This window comes from Ovis canadensis, chromosome 4 (genome assembly GCF_042477335.2).
Source record: "Ovis canadensis isolate MfBH-ARS-UI-01 breed Bighorn chromosome 4, ARS-UI_OviCan_v2, whole genome shotgun sequence".
Lineage (NCBI taxonomy): Eukaryota > Metazoa > Chordata > Mammalia > Artiodactyla > Bovidae > Ovis > Ovis canadensis.
The window spans coordinates 65,789,884-65,805,831 of NC_091248.1; the positions used below are offsets into that span (position 1 = coordinate 65,789,884).

General features: G+C 36.4%; 1 protein-coding gene across 1 annotated transcript in view; it reads left to right on the forward strand.

The window, feature by feature from the left end:
- The first annotated feature begins 2,359 nt into the window (after positions 1-2,359).
- ASZ1 (ankyrin repeat, SAM and basic leucine zipper domain containing 1) overlaps positions 2,360-15,948 on the forward strand; it is a 68,378-nt gene continuing 54,789 nt past the window's right edge. Inside the window, exons 1-4 of the mRNA XM_069587946.1 lie at positions 2,360-2,527; positions 2,909-3,008; positions 12,906-13,028; positions 14,782-14,893. Coding sequence (XP_069444047.1) covers positions 2,369-2,527; positions 2,909-3,008; positions 12,906-13,028; positions 14,782-14,893 — 494 coding nt within the window. The 5' untranslated portion in view covers positions 2,360-2,368. The remainder of the gene's footprint in view (positions 2,528-2,908; positions 3,009-12,905; positions 13,029-14,781; positions 14,894-15,948) is intronic.

Below are 15,948 nucleotides of genomic sequence, written 5' to 3' on the forward strand. Positions count from 1 at the left end.
TTATATTTACAAAAAAATCTTGCCAGATAAATTCTCATTTAAAAAATCAATTATGTGTAGATGACTCCAAAATTTGTATCTCTAAGACCAGCCTTTCTTTTGAGCTCCACAGCTAAACTAACCCAACTACCAACCTGACAGCTACAATGAGTATTTATTTTGACTATGTTAATTTTGGGATGCTCATGTCAAGTTAATCCTTTGATCTTCTACCATCTTAGTCAATGGCACCAAAAACCTCCTTTAAAAGAGTTTGAGTATATTTATATAGAAACATACACACACACACACACACACACACACACACCAGAACATGTATTTTATCAATTTAAATATTTCAGTGTTCAATTGCTGTTAGAATAAAATCTAAAAAATTCTTGCTTCAGGCCAACAAGGTCCTCTTATCACATACCCCTTCCTTCAAAGAAGTTCCAGGCTCAGGGCTTTCTGGTCCAAAGGCAATGAAAAAGGAAAGTGAATGAGACACCTAGAGTGCAAAACAGAAGAACTTACAGACCCCTAAGAGTGAGTGTCTTAAATTTTGCTTCCTAGAGCCTTCAACTGCCCCACCCTAGTCCAGGCCTGGGCCCCAGCGTTTCCTGCCTTAGTGACTTTGTACTAGTCATCTCCTCCACCAAGAAAGCTCTGCTCTCCCCATTCTTATGGTTAGCTCCTTCTTGTCATTATGACTCTGCTCTGGTCAACTACTCCATCTAAAATAATAAAAACAATAGTAGCCAAGATTTATTAATCTCTTACATTGAGCCTGCCTTTATTCCAAGCTCATTACTTTATTTAATCCTCCAAACAACCCTATATGATGAGTACTATCATAATCCCCATTTTACAGATAAGAGAACTGACAGAAGAAGAAAGAGGCTAAGTAATTGCCCAAGAGCACACAGCTCCTGGTAGTAAGTGACTTGGCTGGGAAACAACCCAAGTAACTTGATTTCAGAAACTGAGCACTTATTTGACTCACAATCTGCAACCATCCTGCTTGTTTACTTGCGTACTGTCTTTCTTCATTGAATATGAGTTCCATGAGGCAGCTTAGTTTGTCTTTGATGTTCCCCCAAACTTAGTTATGACTGACTGTGCTCAATGATCCAGAACATTTATGGAATGAATTCATTTAGAAAGACTGATCTTGTCCCCCAAATAACCACACTACTTAAAAATACTTATCCGTGAAAATCTTTGAAATAAATAACTTCAAAATCTTACACCAAAGACTCCCTAACGAAAAATATGCATGTATTGTAACATTTCCTAAGAATGGTGCATGGCTGTGCTGTGCTTAGTTGCTCAGTCTTGTCAGACACTTTGCGATCCCAGGGACTGTAGCCCCTCAGGCTCCTTTGTCCATGGAGGTTCTCTCACTCCAGTACTGGAGTGCCTTGCCACGCCCTCCTTCAGGGTATCTTCCCAACCCTGAAGGGATCGAACCGAGGTCTCCCGCATTGCCAGCAGATTCTTTACAAGCTGAGCAACCATGGAAGCCCTGGTGCATGGCCACATTCTTTTAAAATTTTCTTTGGGTACATGCATGTGCCCTATTCATTGATAGGTCTGTTTTGGCAAAGATAATCACTGTGTTATGAATATTTCATCTAGAAATTAGAGTAGATGCAGAAAAGTGAGTTTGGGCTGCTTTCACCTGAAGTTGTTTGTACTGCTTACTTTCTGAAAGTTTAAATCATTTCTTCTTTCCAACTCATCTGATCCACTCTCTTGACTTTCCCCTTGCTTGATCATTTCCTTTAAGGGTTCTATATTGCTTATCTGTGAAAGTGTTTTGATGTCCTGAAGTTTCTAAATTTATGATGACATCCGCGATCACAAGAAATTCAAAGGAAGAATTCTCCTGATTCCTTTGTCGGCTCCCATTTATCTGCTTGCTGCTTGAATGTGCGGGTGATGCTCCTTGAGGAAATATTCTGGCCAACAGCATTGGCCAAGGGACGCACATTTGACAGTGGATTTGTCAGGCGGGGACAAGTGAAGGGAATGGGAGCAAAAGCCTAGTTTTCGTGACACTGAAACGCCATTCTGCTCCTGCCACAAGTGGGGCATTCTTTAAACTCTAAGAACCTCATCAGGCAAATACCCTAAAAAGAAAGAAGGGTAAGACTCCCGCCCCCGAAAAGTATTGGCAACACTGGCCACAAAGTCAGGTCTGCCCAGCCTGTCACGCTGGCCAGTTTCCCTCTCCCGAGGGTTTTATGACTGGCAGACCGGACTCAGGGCCGCTGCGCGCGCTCACGCGCCTGCGCTGGAGGGTCCAAAGCCCCAACGCTGGCGCGTCGCGCCTGCCCGCACAGCCTTTCCCGCGCAGGCTTACGCACTGCCCAGTGCGCAGGCGCAGATGGAGCCGGTGGGCAGGCAGCCCGCCAGTACCGTGCGGAGAGGGCAGGGTGGTATGGCGGCGGGCCCCCTACGCGGTCTAGCAGTGGCTGGTGGAGGCGAGAGTAGCGAGAGTGAGGATGACGGCTGGGAGATTGGGTATCTCGACCGGACAGCTCAGGTAGCAAAGGAGGCCTTGTCTTGGCCGCACCTGAATCGGCCTTCCCTGGCCATGAAACCTCTTCCTTGCCTGTCTTTCCCTAAAATTTTTTCCCAGCGTGAATACAGGCTTTTGGACAAACTCGCAGTTTCCCTCTCATTTCCCTACTGTGTTTTCCATCAAATACGCCTTTTTAGGTTGTCAATATGGCTCTTCTGGGTTTGAACACCTCATTACCCATTCCCTTTAAAGATCCCTTTTTAGTTATGAATTAGACGCAAATTTTGTATTTTGCCTCCCCCCCAACCCCTAAAATGATGTACCTAAAACCAATCATTATTGTTTCCCAATGCACTGGGAATGAAAATATGTATAACAATTTTTTTTTTCCTTCGTTCTTAGAAATTAAAAGGACCGTTACCCGTTGAAGAAAGGCAGGAAACATTTAAGAAGGCTTTGACCTCAGGCAATATTTCATTGGTCGAGGAGCTCCTAGATTCTGGTGAGAGTCAAGGGATGGTTTCAAACCTTGCACAGTTGTTTCAATTCACAGGGATTCCGTGTTTTAAAAGATTTGAGTTGGTTTTATAATGGAAGCACAGTGAATGTTAGTCATATCACGTGTCCTGCATATCTTACTTAACTCTGAGTTCTCTCTGCCTTATTTTTCCCTCTGATACAAATTTGGAATGCTACTGCTGATTACCTTCCATCAGTTCTTCCACTTCCTTTGAAAGGTCTACTCTGACTAAGCCTACCGTGCTTTGATAATCTTGACTCACTTTTCTCAACATTTATCTGTCTATAATTTTGATTGTGTGTTTCTCAAGAGTTGTTCCCAGTTATGTACATTTTCGTTACAGTCTTTGCCTGTGTTGGTTGTGTCAGTGTGTGAATGAGAACAAAGTAGGAATGTATCTGGATACCTTTTCCTGCCTATCGCCTGTTCAGTGTGCTTCTTTGGGCAAGTCATTTAAACTTCCAGAGCCTCTGTGTCTCTATAAAACATCATAATTATGTCTTGGGTCCCATGACGTTTTTCTGTTTGCTAAATATTTTTTTTTAATTACCTTGACATGGAAGTGTGACTTTTCGATATTGACTGAAATTAATCAAAGGAGTAATAAGCATCCACTGTCTGCTTGTAAATACAACACATTCTCACACAAAATTGTATCTGGCAAAATGTTTTTCTTCTATGCTAGAGATGCATGGTTTAATGGAAAGTGAATCATTTGGGAAACAGTACAGTTCTGGATTTGATTACTAGCCTGCCACTTGGCTCTGTAATCCTGACCAAGTTAGGAAACCTTCTAAGCTTCAATGTCCCCATTTTCAAAAGCAAGATGCATTGGATCAAAGGGTTTTTATTTTTTGGGGGGGAGGGGAGATTAAAATGAGAGAATATATACAAGTCTTAGAACATATAGGCACTATATAAATATTAACTGTTGTACCAAGTAAGGATTGTGTGACTTTATGGACAATGGAACTTCAGTTCATAGGTAAAGAATTAAATAAAATTTGAATAATTGAAAGAGATCTAATACTAGGATATGAGTACATGCAGGAGTGTGCATAGTGTTGGATGGGATGGAATAGGCAGAAATTTCTTTTAGAAAAGAGAGCTTGTCTTGGGAGTAGTGGGACTAGATACAGTGAAGTGATGGAGTCTCTTGAAAGGACTTGAAAAGAGCCTTCTGGTAAAGTATTTTGTCAACCTTTTAAAATTTGTCTTTAATTACAAAAAATTTTAAATTCCTTCTAAAAAACCAATAACAAACAGGTATAAGTAGAGAAACACCTTTGTCCCCACTTTAACCTTCACTATCCTTGAAGTCTTACTTTAACGTGTAACTCCTATTTTAGTATCTCCTGATTTCCTCCCAGAGGTCATCATTTAACACTTAAAAAAGTATTCTTCATTTTTTGCCAAAGTCATACATATTCTGTACTAGTTGGAAATCTTAATAAAAAAATGAAAGCTCCTTTTGAGTCAGGCATTTTTAGTAGTCCAACGATAACACTGGTTTTTGCTTTTCTGCTATGCACTAACATTTTCAGTTCTCTTTAAATTATTAAGTATTTTGGACAGTCGAAAATGTATGGAGACTTACCTTTTTCCTCCTGGAGATTAGCAGTCTCCTATAGTTGGTATTTTTTATTCCTATGCATGTCTTTATACTTTTACCACATATGTATATATCCACAAACAATATAGTGTTATTTTGAATCGTTTTTTTTTTTGAGCTATGTAAAAATATCTTGTGTCAATTCTTTTAAACTTTTCTTTTTGCATTTATGCTTAGAACATCATGTGTTTAATAATTTACTTTTTTGAGTTTAGAGGTGATGATTACTAAGAATTTTTATACTAAAATGCCACATTTGCTTATCTTTATCTTCACATCTTTTCCTTTTTACTTTTGCTGTCACAGTTTGAGCAGTAATGTCAATAAGGAAAGAATAATTTTCTCTGATCTTATTCATACGCTTTCAGTTGCAGCAGTTTAAAGAGAAAAATTTGTTAGAGAAGACAAGTTGGGACAGCAGTATATTGTTTATAGAATACTTAGACAGTTTTCTGATGTTTTCTCCAAGGAATTATCATGTACCTTATATCAGTTAAAGTTAGACAACTGGGAATTTGACAAATAATCTTTCAGCACCTTAGTGTTCCTACAGAAAAATACTGAGTCTTCACAGAAATAAAGTGAGTACTCCCTAACAAGTTTGCTTTCCTTCAGTGATATCACCTTTTGCAGATGAAACACTTTATAGCCAGAGTATAAAACCTGTCAAATATAAGGTATTAAGGGAAGGCTGTATTCAGTGGTTTTTCATATGCAAGTTTTCCCTCTTTGAAATAGAAAGATGTTCTATTTTCTTTCTTTTCTTAAAATTAGCAGATATTTCTTAGGTTCAGGAGAAAGTTCACCATTTATATATTAAGCTCTTCATATAGCAAAGGCTTTACATAAATTTAATGGGTTATGTTCACTGCCTCATTATAACTTTGTCTTTGTATCATATCTTCTATGCTTCTCGCCAGTCTTAGATCCAAACCTAGATTAGTTCACCAGTTTTTTTATGTGACTAAACCAGTCAGTGCTATGGGGGGAAATTAGTTTACTTCACGGATTTGTACCATTAATGATTGATTTGAGGGTTTTTAGGGCATCTGGCTTTCTCTCATCCTTTCTTAACAGTTATCATCCATCTCTTCCTGTCTCACTCTGGATGGTGGCTATCTAAAACTTAATCCTACTTCTCAGGCCTGATATCTCATCTGTGCTTCTTACTCTAGCTCATTGTTTCATTCATTTGTCCAAAGCAAACTTGATAGTTATTTTCTTTTTTTTATGTCGTTTATTTTTAATGCCAGAACAGTATTCCTGATGCAATTTTAATATTTCATTAAGGTATTAACTTTTATATTATGAGCTGTATCCAAGGTTTTAATGTTTTTTAATTAATTTTTTAATTGAAGATAATTGATTTATAGAATTTTGTTGTTTTTTTGTTAAACCTCAACATGAATCAGCCATACATATATCCTCTCCCTTTTGAACCCCCCTCCCATCTCTCCCCATCCCACCCCGCTAGGTTGATACAGAGCCCCTGTTTGAGTTTCCTGAGCCATACAGCAAATTCCCATTGGCTGTCTATTTTATATATGGTAATATAAGTTTCCATGTTATCTTTTCATACATCTCACCCTCTCCTCTCCTCTCCCCATGCCCGTAAGTCTTATCCTCTATGTCTTTCTTTCTCCATTGAAAGTGAAAGTGAAGTCGCTCAGTCATGTCCAACTCTTTGCAACCCCAGGCTCCTCTGTCCATGGGATTTTCCAGGCAATAGTACTGGAGTGGATTGCCATTTCCTTCTCCAGGGGATCTTCCCGACCCAGGAATCGAACCTGGGTCTCCCACATTGTAGACAGATGTATAACCGTCTGAGCCACCAGGGAAGTTTTTCTCCATTGGTGCCCTGTAAATAAATTCTTCAGTACCATTTTTCTATATTCTCTCTCTATGTATATATATATATACATATATATATATGTATTAGAATATGATATTTATCCTCTTTCTGACTTACTTCACTCTGTATAATAGGTTCTAGGTTCATCCACTTCATTAGAACTGACTCAAGTGTGTTCCTTTTTATGGCTGAGTAATATTCCATTGTGTGTATTACTACAACTTTTTTATCCATTCATCTGTTGATGGACATCTATGCTGCTTCCATGTTCTAGCTACTGTAAATAGTGCTGCAGTGAAAAATGGGATACATGTGTCTTTTTCAATTTTGGTTTCCTCAGGGTATATGCCTAGGAGTGGGATTGGTTGGTCACATGGTGATTTTATTCCTAGTTTTTTAAGAAATCTCCATACCGTCTTCTGTAGCGACTGTATCACTTTACATTCACACCAACAGTGCAAGAGCATTCCCTTTTTTCCACACCCTTTCCAGAATTTATTGTTTGTAGACTTTTTGATGATGGCCATTCTGACCTGTGTGAGGTGATATCTCATTGTAGTTTTGATTTGTGTTTCTCTAATAATGAGAGATATTGAGCATCTTTTCATGTGTTTGTGAGCCCATCTGTATGTCTTTGGAGAAATGTCTGTTTGAGTCTTTTTCCCACTTTTTGATTGGGTTGTTTGTTTTCTCTGGCATTGAGTTGTATGAGCTGATGTATATTTTGGAAATTAATCCTTTGCCAGTTGTTTCATTTACTATTATTTTCTCCCATTTAAAGAGTTGTCTTTTCACCTTGTTTATAGTTTCCTTTGCTGTGCAAAAGTTTTTAAGTTTAATCAGGTCCCACTTGTTTACTTTTGTTTTTATTTCCATTACTCTAGAAGGTGAGTCAAAGAGGATGTTTCTTTGATTTATGTCATCAAGTGTTCTGCCTATGTTTTCCTCTAAGAGTTTTATAGTTTCTGGTCTTACATTTATGTCTTTAATTCGAGTTTATCTTTGTGTATGGTGTTAGGAAGTGTTCTAATTTCATTCTTCCACATGTAGCTGTCCAGTTTTCCCAGCACCATTTATTGAAGAGGCTGTCTTTGCCCCATTGTATATTCTTGCCTCCTTTGTCAAAAATAGGTACTCATAGGTGCATGGGTTTATTTCTGGGCTTTCTTTGTCTTGTTCCATTGGTCTGTATTTTTTGTGCCAGTACCATACTGTCTTGATGACTGTAGCCTTGTAGTATAATCTGATCTCAGGAAGGTTGATTCCCCCAGCTCCATTTTTCTTTCTCAAGACTGCTTTGGCTGTTCGGGGTCTTTTGTGTTTCCATATGAATTGTGAAATTTTTTGTTCTAGTTCTGTGAAAATTGTCATTGGTAATTTGATAGGGATCACATTGAATCTGTAGATTGTATTTAATAGTATAGTCATCTTCACAATATTGATTCTTCCTACCCAGGAACATGGATTATCTCTCCATCTATTTATGTCATCTTTGATTTCTTTCAGTAGTGTCTTATAATTTTATGTATACAGTTCTTTTGTCTCCTTAAGTAAGTTTATTCCTAGATATTTTATTCTTTTTGTTGCAGTGGTAAATGGGATTGATTCCTTAATTTCTCTTTCTGATTTTTCATTGTTAGTATATATAAATAGAAGTGATTTCTGTGTATTGATTTCGTATCCTGTAACTTTGCTAAATTCACTGATTAGCTCTAGTAATTTTCTCATATTATCTTTAGGGTTTTCTATGTACAGTATCATGTCATCTTCAAACAGTGAGAGCATTACTTCTTCTTTTCTGATTTGGATTTCTTTTATTTCTTTTTCTTCTCTGATGGCTATAGCTAGGACTTCCAGAACTATGTTGAATAATAGTGATGAAAGTGGATACCCTCGTCTTGTACCTGATCTTAGGGGGAATGCTTTCAATTTTTCAACATTGAGAATGTTTGCTGTAAGCTTATCATATACGGCCTTACTATGTTGAGGTAGGTTCCTTCTGTGTCCATTTTTTTGAAGAGTTTTAATCATAAATGGGTGCTGAATTTTGTCAAAGGCTTTTTCTGCATCTATTGAGATTATTATGTGATTTTTATCTTTCAGTTTGTTAATAAGATGTCTCACATTGATTGATTTGCATATATTGAAGAATCCTTGCATCCCTGGAATAAACCCAACTTGATCATGGTATATGAGCTTTTTGATGTATTGCTGAATTCTGTTTGCTAAAATTTTGTTGAGTTTTGCATCTGTGTTCATCAGTGATATTAGCCTGTAGTTTTCTTTTTTTGTGTTGTCTTTATCTGTTTTTGGTATCAGGGTGATGGTGGCCTCATAGAATGAGTTTGAAAGTGTTCCTTCCTCTGCAGTTTTTTGAAAGAGTTTTAGAAGGATAAGCATTAGCACTTCTCTAAGTGTTTGGTAGAATTCTCTTGTGAAGCCATCTGCTCCTGGGCTTTTGATTTTTGGAAGATTTTTTATCACACTTCAATTTCAGTGCTTGTAATTGGGTTGTTCATAATTTCTATTTCTTCCTGGTTCAGTCTTGGAAGATTGAAGTTTTCTAAGAATCTGTCCGTTTCTTCCAGGTTATGCATTTTATTGTCTTATACTTGTTCATAATAGTCTCTTATAATCCTTTGTATTTCTGCATTGTCTGTTGTAACCTCTCCTTTCTCATTTCTAATTTTGTTGATTTGATTCTTCTCTCTTTTTTTTCTTGATGAGTCTGGCTAAAGGTTTGTCAATTTGGTTTATCTCCTCAAAGAACCAGCTTTTGGTTTTATTAATCTTTACTGTTGTTTCTTTCATTTCTTTTTCATTTATTTCTGCTCAGATCTTTATGATTTATTTCTTTCTACTAATTTTGTTTTTTTTGTTTGTTGTTGTTCTTTTTCCAGTTGTTTTAGGTGCAAAGTTAGGTTGTCTATTTGATGTGGGTTTTTTTTTGTTTGTTTCTTGAGGTAGGATTGTATTACTATAAGCTTCCTTCTTAGAACTGCCTTTGCTGCATCTCATAGGTTTTGAGTTGTTGTGTTTTCATTGTTACTTGTTTCTAGAAATTTTTTGATTTCTCTTTTTATTTCTTTAGTAACCTGTTGGTTATTTAGAAACTTCTTGTTTAATCTCCATGTGTTTGTGTTTCTTACAGTTTTTTTCTTGTAATTAATATCTGGTCTCATAGCGTTGTGGTTGGAGAAGATGCTTGATATGATTTAAATTTTCTTAAATTTACTGAGATTTGATTTGTGACCCAAGATGTGGTCTATCCTGGAGAATGTTCCATGTGCACTTGAAAAGAAGTGCTTTTGGATAGAATGTCCTGAGATATCAATGAGATCCAGCTCATCTAATGTATCATTTAAGACTTGCATTTCCTTATTAATTTTCTGTTTTGATGATCTGTCCATTGGTGTGAGTGGGGTGTTAAAGTCTCCTACTATTATTATGTTACTGTCAGTTTCTCCTTTTATGTCTGTTAGTGTTTGTCTTATGTATTGAGGTGCTCCTATGATGGGTGCATAAGTATTTACAATTGTTATGTCTGCCTCTTGGATTGATCCCTTGATCATTAGGCAATGTCCTTCTTTATGTCTTGTAATATTCTTTATTTTAAGGTCTGTTTTGTCTGATATGAGGATTGCTACTCCAGCATTCTTTTGCCTCCCATTTGCATGGAATATATTTTTTTTGTCCTCTCACTTTCAGTCTGTATGTGTCTTGAGATCTGAAGTGGGTTTCTTGTAGACAGCATGTATATGGGTCTTGTTTTGGTATCCATTCAGCCAGTCTGTGTCTTTTGGTTGGAGCATTTAATCCATTTACATTTAAAGTAATTATTGCTATATATGTTCCTATTGCCGTTTTCTTTAATTGTTTGGGGTTGATTTTGTGTATCTTTTTTCCTCTCTTGTTTTTCTTAACTATATAAGTCCCTTTATCATTTGTTGTAAAGCTGGTTTGGTGGTACTGAATTCTCTTAAGTTTTGTTTGTCTGAAAAGCTTTTTATTTCTCAATCAATTTTGAATGAGATCCTTGCCAGGTACAGTAATCTTGGTTGTAGATTTTTCCCTCTCAGTACTTTTAAATATATCCTGCCATTCTCTTCTGGCCTGCAGAGTTTCTGCTGAAAGATCAGCTGTTAAATGTATGGGGTTTCCCTTGTTTGTTACTTTTTGCTTTTCCCTTGCTGTTTTTAATATTCTTTCTTTGTGTTTAGTCTCTGTTAATTTGATTAGTATGTGTCTTGGCATGTTTCTCCTTGGGTTTATCCTGTATGGGACTTCGTGCCTCTTGAACTTGATTATTTCCTTTTCCATGTTGGGGAAATTTTCAACTATAATCTCTTCAAAACTTTTCTCATACCCTTTCTTTTTCTCTTCTTCTTCTGGGGCCCCCATAATTCAAATGTTCGTGTGTTTGATATTGTCCCATAGGTCTCTGAGCCTATCCTCACTTCTTTTCATTGTTTTTACTTTATTCTGCTCTTCAGAAGTTATTTCCACTATTTTATCTTCCAGCTCACTGATTCGTTCTTCTGCTTCAGATATTCTGCTATTCATTCCTTTTAAGGTATTTTTAACTTCCGTAATTGTGTTGTTTATCTCTCTGTGCTTATTCTTTAATTCTTCTAGGTCTTTGTTAATTGATTCTTGCACTTTCTCCATTATGTTTTCAAGGTTTTTGACCATCTTTACTATCGTTATTCTGAATTCTTTTTCAGATAGTTTGCCTATTTCCTCATTTATTTGGACTTGTGTTCATAGTTTGTTCCTTCATTTGTGTAGTATTTCTCTGTCTTTTCATTATTTTTTTTTTGAACTTATTGTGTTTGAGGTCTCCTTTTCCCAGGCTTCAAGGCTGAATTCTTTCTTCCTTTTGTTTTCTGCCCTCCTAAGGTCAGTCCAGTGGTTTGTGTAAGCTTGTATAGGGTGAGATTTGTGCTGAGTTTTTTTGTTCTTTTGTTTTTCCTCTAATGGCCATGGCTGAGTTAGGTAGTAATCCTATTTGCTGATGATTGGGTTTGTATTTTTGTTTTGTTTGTTGTTTGGATGAGGTGTCCTACACAGGGTGCTTGGGTGATGCCAGCTGTTGTATTCAAATGGTTTCCTTTGTGTGAGTTCCCACTATTTGATACTCCATAGAGTTAGTTCTCTGGTAGTCTAGGGTCTCGGAGTCAGTGCTCCTACTCCAGAGACTCAGGGCTTGATCTGTGAAAAGTTCTGCTCCATGGTTTAAATTCTGTTCTTGGCCTTCTCAAGAGTCTTTCCACCTCTAAGCTCTGCTTCTCTCTGTGTTGTTTCCACCTATGATAGGATCTCCAGTTAGATGGACAGAGGCTTCTCCTCTCGGTAGTCCCAGCTGAGAAACGTACCCCTTCCTCAAAAGTTTCAAGCAAAGAATTTGATATTTTCTATTTATTCTTTTTTAACACTCCTTTTCCTCAAAGTAACTTTACATTCCACTAACCCTGTCTTTGAACTATCCTTTTGTATTCCTTCTCTTTCTCAACTGCCCTTGCTCTGACTTTTGCTTGGACTTGTAACCTCATTACTAGGTCTCCCTGCCTCCTATCCCACTCTCAGCAGTGGTACCTAAATTGTCTTCTTAAAATACAATTGTAATAATGTAAATCCCTGGATCACAAAGTACAGTCTACATTTCTTAACAGAGCTTTCATAATCAAACCCTAACCTACCTTTTTAGCCTCACGTTTGGCCAGTAACCCATGGTTAAATTTTGCATTCAGAAGGAAGTTAAGAGAGTTTTAATAAGGAGTATTTTCTATATTTGCCACCATAGAGATGTGTGATAATGTCTAACTAAAAAGACATTTTTACATCTGTGAAACTTCCCAACTGCCCTAGAAAGGAAAAGGTAGGATGTAAAAACCTGTCCTAATATAGATAACATATTATATGAAAAAAAGCCTTCCTGGTAGCTCAGTGGTAAAGAATCCACCCACTAATGCAGGAGATGTGGGAGACGTGGGTTCAATCTCTGGTCAGGAAGATCCCCTGCAGAAGGAAATGGCAACCCACTCCATATTCTTTCGTAGAAAATCCCACGGACAGAGGAACCTGGTGGGCTACAATCTATGGGGTTGCAAAGAGTCAGAAACCACTGAGCAGCTGAACAACAAATATATGAAAAATATATTTGACAGATCCAGTCTCTTGAAATATAGTGACATGGAAGTGAACTATAGCAAAAGTGAAGTTAACTATTTTATTATAGTTCACATATAATTATTTTCTATTTTTCTTAAGCCGTTATTACCAAGAAATTCCCTTCCATTGTGAAGTACATGGTATATGTCACTGTGTGCAGTACTTTCAACATATTAATGTGACATGGATTTGTTTGTTTGTTTTGGTGAAGGAGGCTTGTAAAAGCTTGTTTTTGTATTAACAGGCATCAGTGTAGATACCAGCTTTCAGTATGGGTGGACTTCGCTTATGTATGCTGCTAGTGTTTCCAATGTAGAGCTGGTTCGGGTCCTTCTGGACAGAGGTGCTAATGCAAGCTTTGATAAGGGTAAGATGTTTTAAATATTTAAAATATGTGAACATTTACTTTGTATACTTCTCTGTTTAGAAACCAAATTATATTCTCTTTGGGGTAGTGATATATACTTTTTCCATGCTCTATTTTCATATATTCACTTCAAAATAAAAACTTGGCTCTTAAAAAATCATAATAAGGGTAAAATGTTTGAGGTAACTGATTATTTTTACTGTGATTTTCTTGATCCCCAAGCAACTATTATGCAAAGTAAAAAAAACTTAAAAGAGTTTTTAAAAAATATCTTCCTATTATATAAACAGAAAACCAAATTAGAAACCATAGATATTTTGAAAAACCTTCCTTCCAAAGAGGTAGATTCCATTTATATTATCATTATAATGGATTGTGTTATTAATATGTACCTTTAAAAATCTGTGCTAGAGAGTTTTACAACTCAATTCTGAATTATATCACTTAAAAATTGTTTCAAAGATAATTATTAAATCCATTTCTTTATTTGTTATTAAATAATTTCTATTCATTATTGCTTTGAATAAGAATATATGTACAAATCCTATTTAATTATTATATTGAATAACTATTTTTACATGTTTACAATAGACAGATTTACTTTTTAATTCAGATATAGTTTTCATGTGAGAATTTTCATATTAACTTTGTACTGCATTTGATATTTGTATGATCATTTCTATTCTGTTTTCTCATTTATATATTTTATATGATTTCATGTCTTAGCAATATTTTATGTTTAATCTGTTGCTGTGGCAGGTTTTTCTTTTTATTATGTCATTTAAAATATTACTAAATGGAAGCTATACTTAAATTTTTGAAAGTGTAAAATGTTCTGCCCAAAAAATTGATCAGTAGTTGTCTTTCTTTGCTTTTTGTAAACAGAGAATACCTTACAGTTATAAAACATTTTGCCCAGCATGTCCTCATAAATTATTTTGTTTATCTCACAGGCCCACTCAGGTAGAGGGCAGACATTAGCTTTTCAACTGTAAGGTAAATCTACTCAGAGACTAAGAGATCACTGGAGTCATAGTTTATCAGTGACAGAACTGGGACCAGAATCTAGATTTCTATATTTGGTCAATAATGAACCACAAATATAAACCATGGCATGACTTAGTTTAAGTTCCCCAGTTCTTACTTGAGAATTATTTTTTGTCTTTTAATTAACCCTGTTCTCCACTGATGCCATAGGAGCCAAGGGAAGAAGAGTTTTAGGAAATGGGATGAGCTGAGAGAGATCAAGTAGGCAAGGACTAAAAAGAAACCAACAGGTGTAGCAGTTAGGACATCTTCAGTAGGAGGGTTTGGTCGTAAGCCAGATCTCAGTGAGTTTTAAATGAGTGAGAAGCAAAGAAGTGAAATCGGAGAATATCAGTCATTGTTTTTTATCCAAGGCAAATTTACCTGTTCAAGGCAAATTTTAATCAACCAAAAACTGTTCAGTTCCAGGCGGTAAATCTGCACAGAGCCCATGCTCTGAACCACTTTCCTATCCTCTTGAAGAAATGAGAATAGGGAAAGGAAATTAGTAAATGAACTGTAGATATACTTTGGAAATTGTTCATCCCTCATCTCAGTTTTAGGTGAAGGAATACAAAATTACCTGTTAAGAACAAGAGATTTGGGAATAAGTTACAGAAGTTTAAAAATGCAATAAATATTTAGAATGTTTTGAATGATAAAAGAAGTCAGCTAGTTACAATTTCTGATGTGTGCGGGCTTTTCCTCACTTTTCTTTTCATTATAGATAAGCAAACTGTTTTGATTACTGCATGTTCTGCTCGTGGCTCAGAGGAAAAGATCTTGAAGTGTATAGAGCTACTACTTTCAAGAAATGCTGATCCAAATGTCGCTTGTAGGTAAGAATCTTACTGTTGGTTCAAAAATGATGAAGATGTACTTTTCTTTGATTATCAGTCTTTTCTTTGTTAAACATTTGACAGCATGATTTTTTAAAAAGCATAACCAATATGTGTTTACTTGGCCATATAACTGATGAATGAAAATAGGTCATAAGGTCATGATTCCAATTGTATAAGTGTGTCAAAGGACAGGTATATCATCAAAAGTAGTCTTTCATATTTTAATTTTGGAAGAAAATGCTTAAGAAGTTGATGTGAGAGGAAGAAAGATAATTATTAACTGTATCACTTTCCTTTCAATTGCACACTCAAAAGAATATGATAATTGAGCTATAATAGTAAAGCCTCTTAGCATTCTCTCTATAAACACTTATCGACAGAAGTCTGTTTCAGTGTGTAAAGTAGCATGGAAGCCCTTCTGTATTCTGTGGATATAATGAAAATGACAGAGTATTAGTTTGTATATAATATGAAAAAAAGAAAAAGAGAATTTTATCTGTATTACAGACAGAAAGATAATTCTAGATCTTAAAATGGAAGTGATTCACTAGTCAAATGTACCACTTGGTTCTATTTGCACTAAAGGTGAAGAGAAGAATAAAAATTAGGACAAAACTATTGAGTTCCCTTTGTTGTTCAGTCACTCAGTCCTGTTGGTTTGCAACCCCATGAATTGTAGCATGCCTATCTTCCCTATCTTTCACCATCTCCTGGAGTTTTCTTAGACTCATATCCATTGTGCCAGTGATGCTATCCAAGCATCTTATCCTCTGTCGCCTCCTCCTCCTCCTGCCTTCAGTCATTCCCAGCATCAGAGTTAGCTCTGCGCATCAGGTAGCCACAGTATTGGAGCTTCAGCTTCAGCCTCAGCCCTTCCAATGAATAGTCATGGTTGATTTCCTTTAGGATTGACTGGTTTGATCTCCTTGCAGTTCAAGGGACTCTCAAGTCTTCCCTAGCACCACAGTTCAAAGGCATCAATTCTTTGTGCTCAGCCTTCTTTATTGTCCAGCTCTCATATCCATACATGACTACTAGAAAAACCATAACTT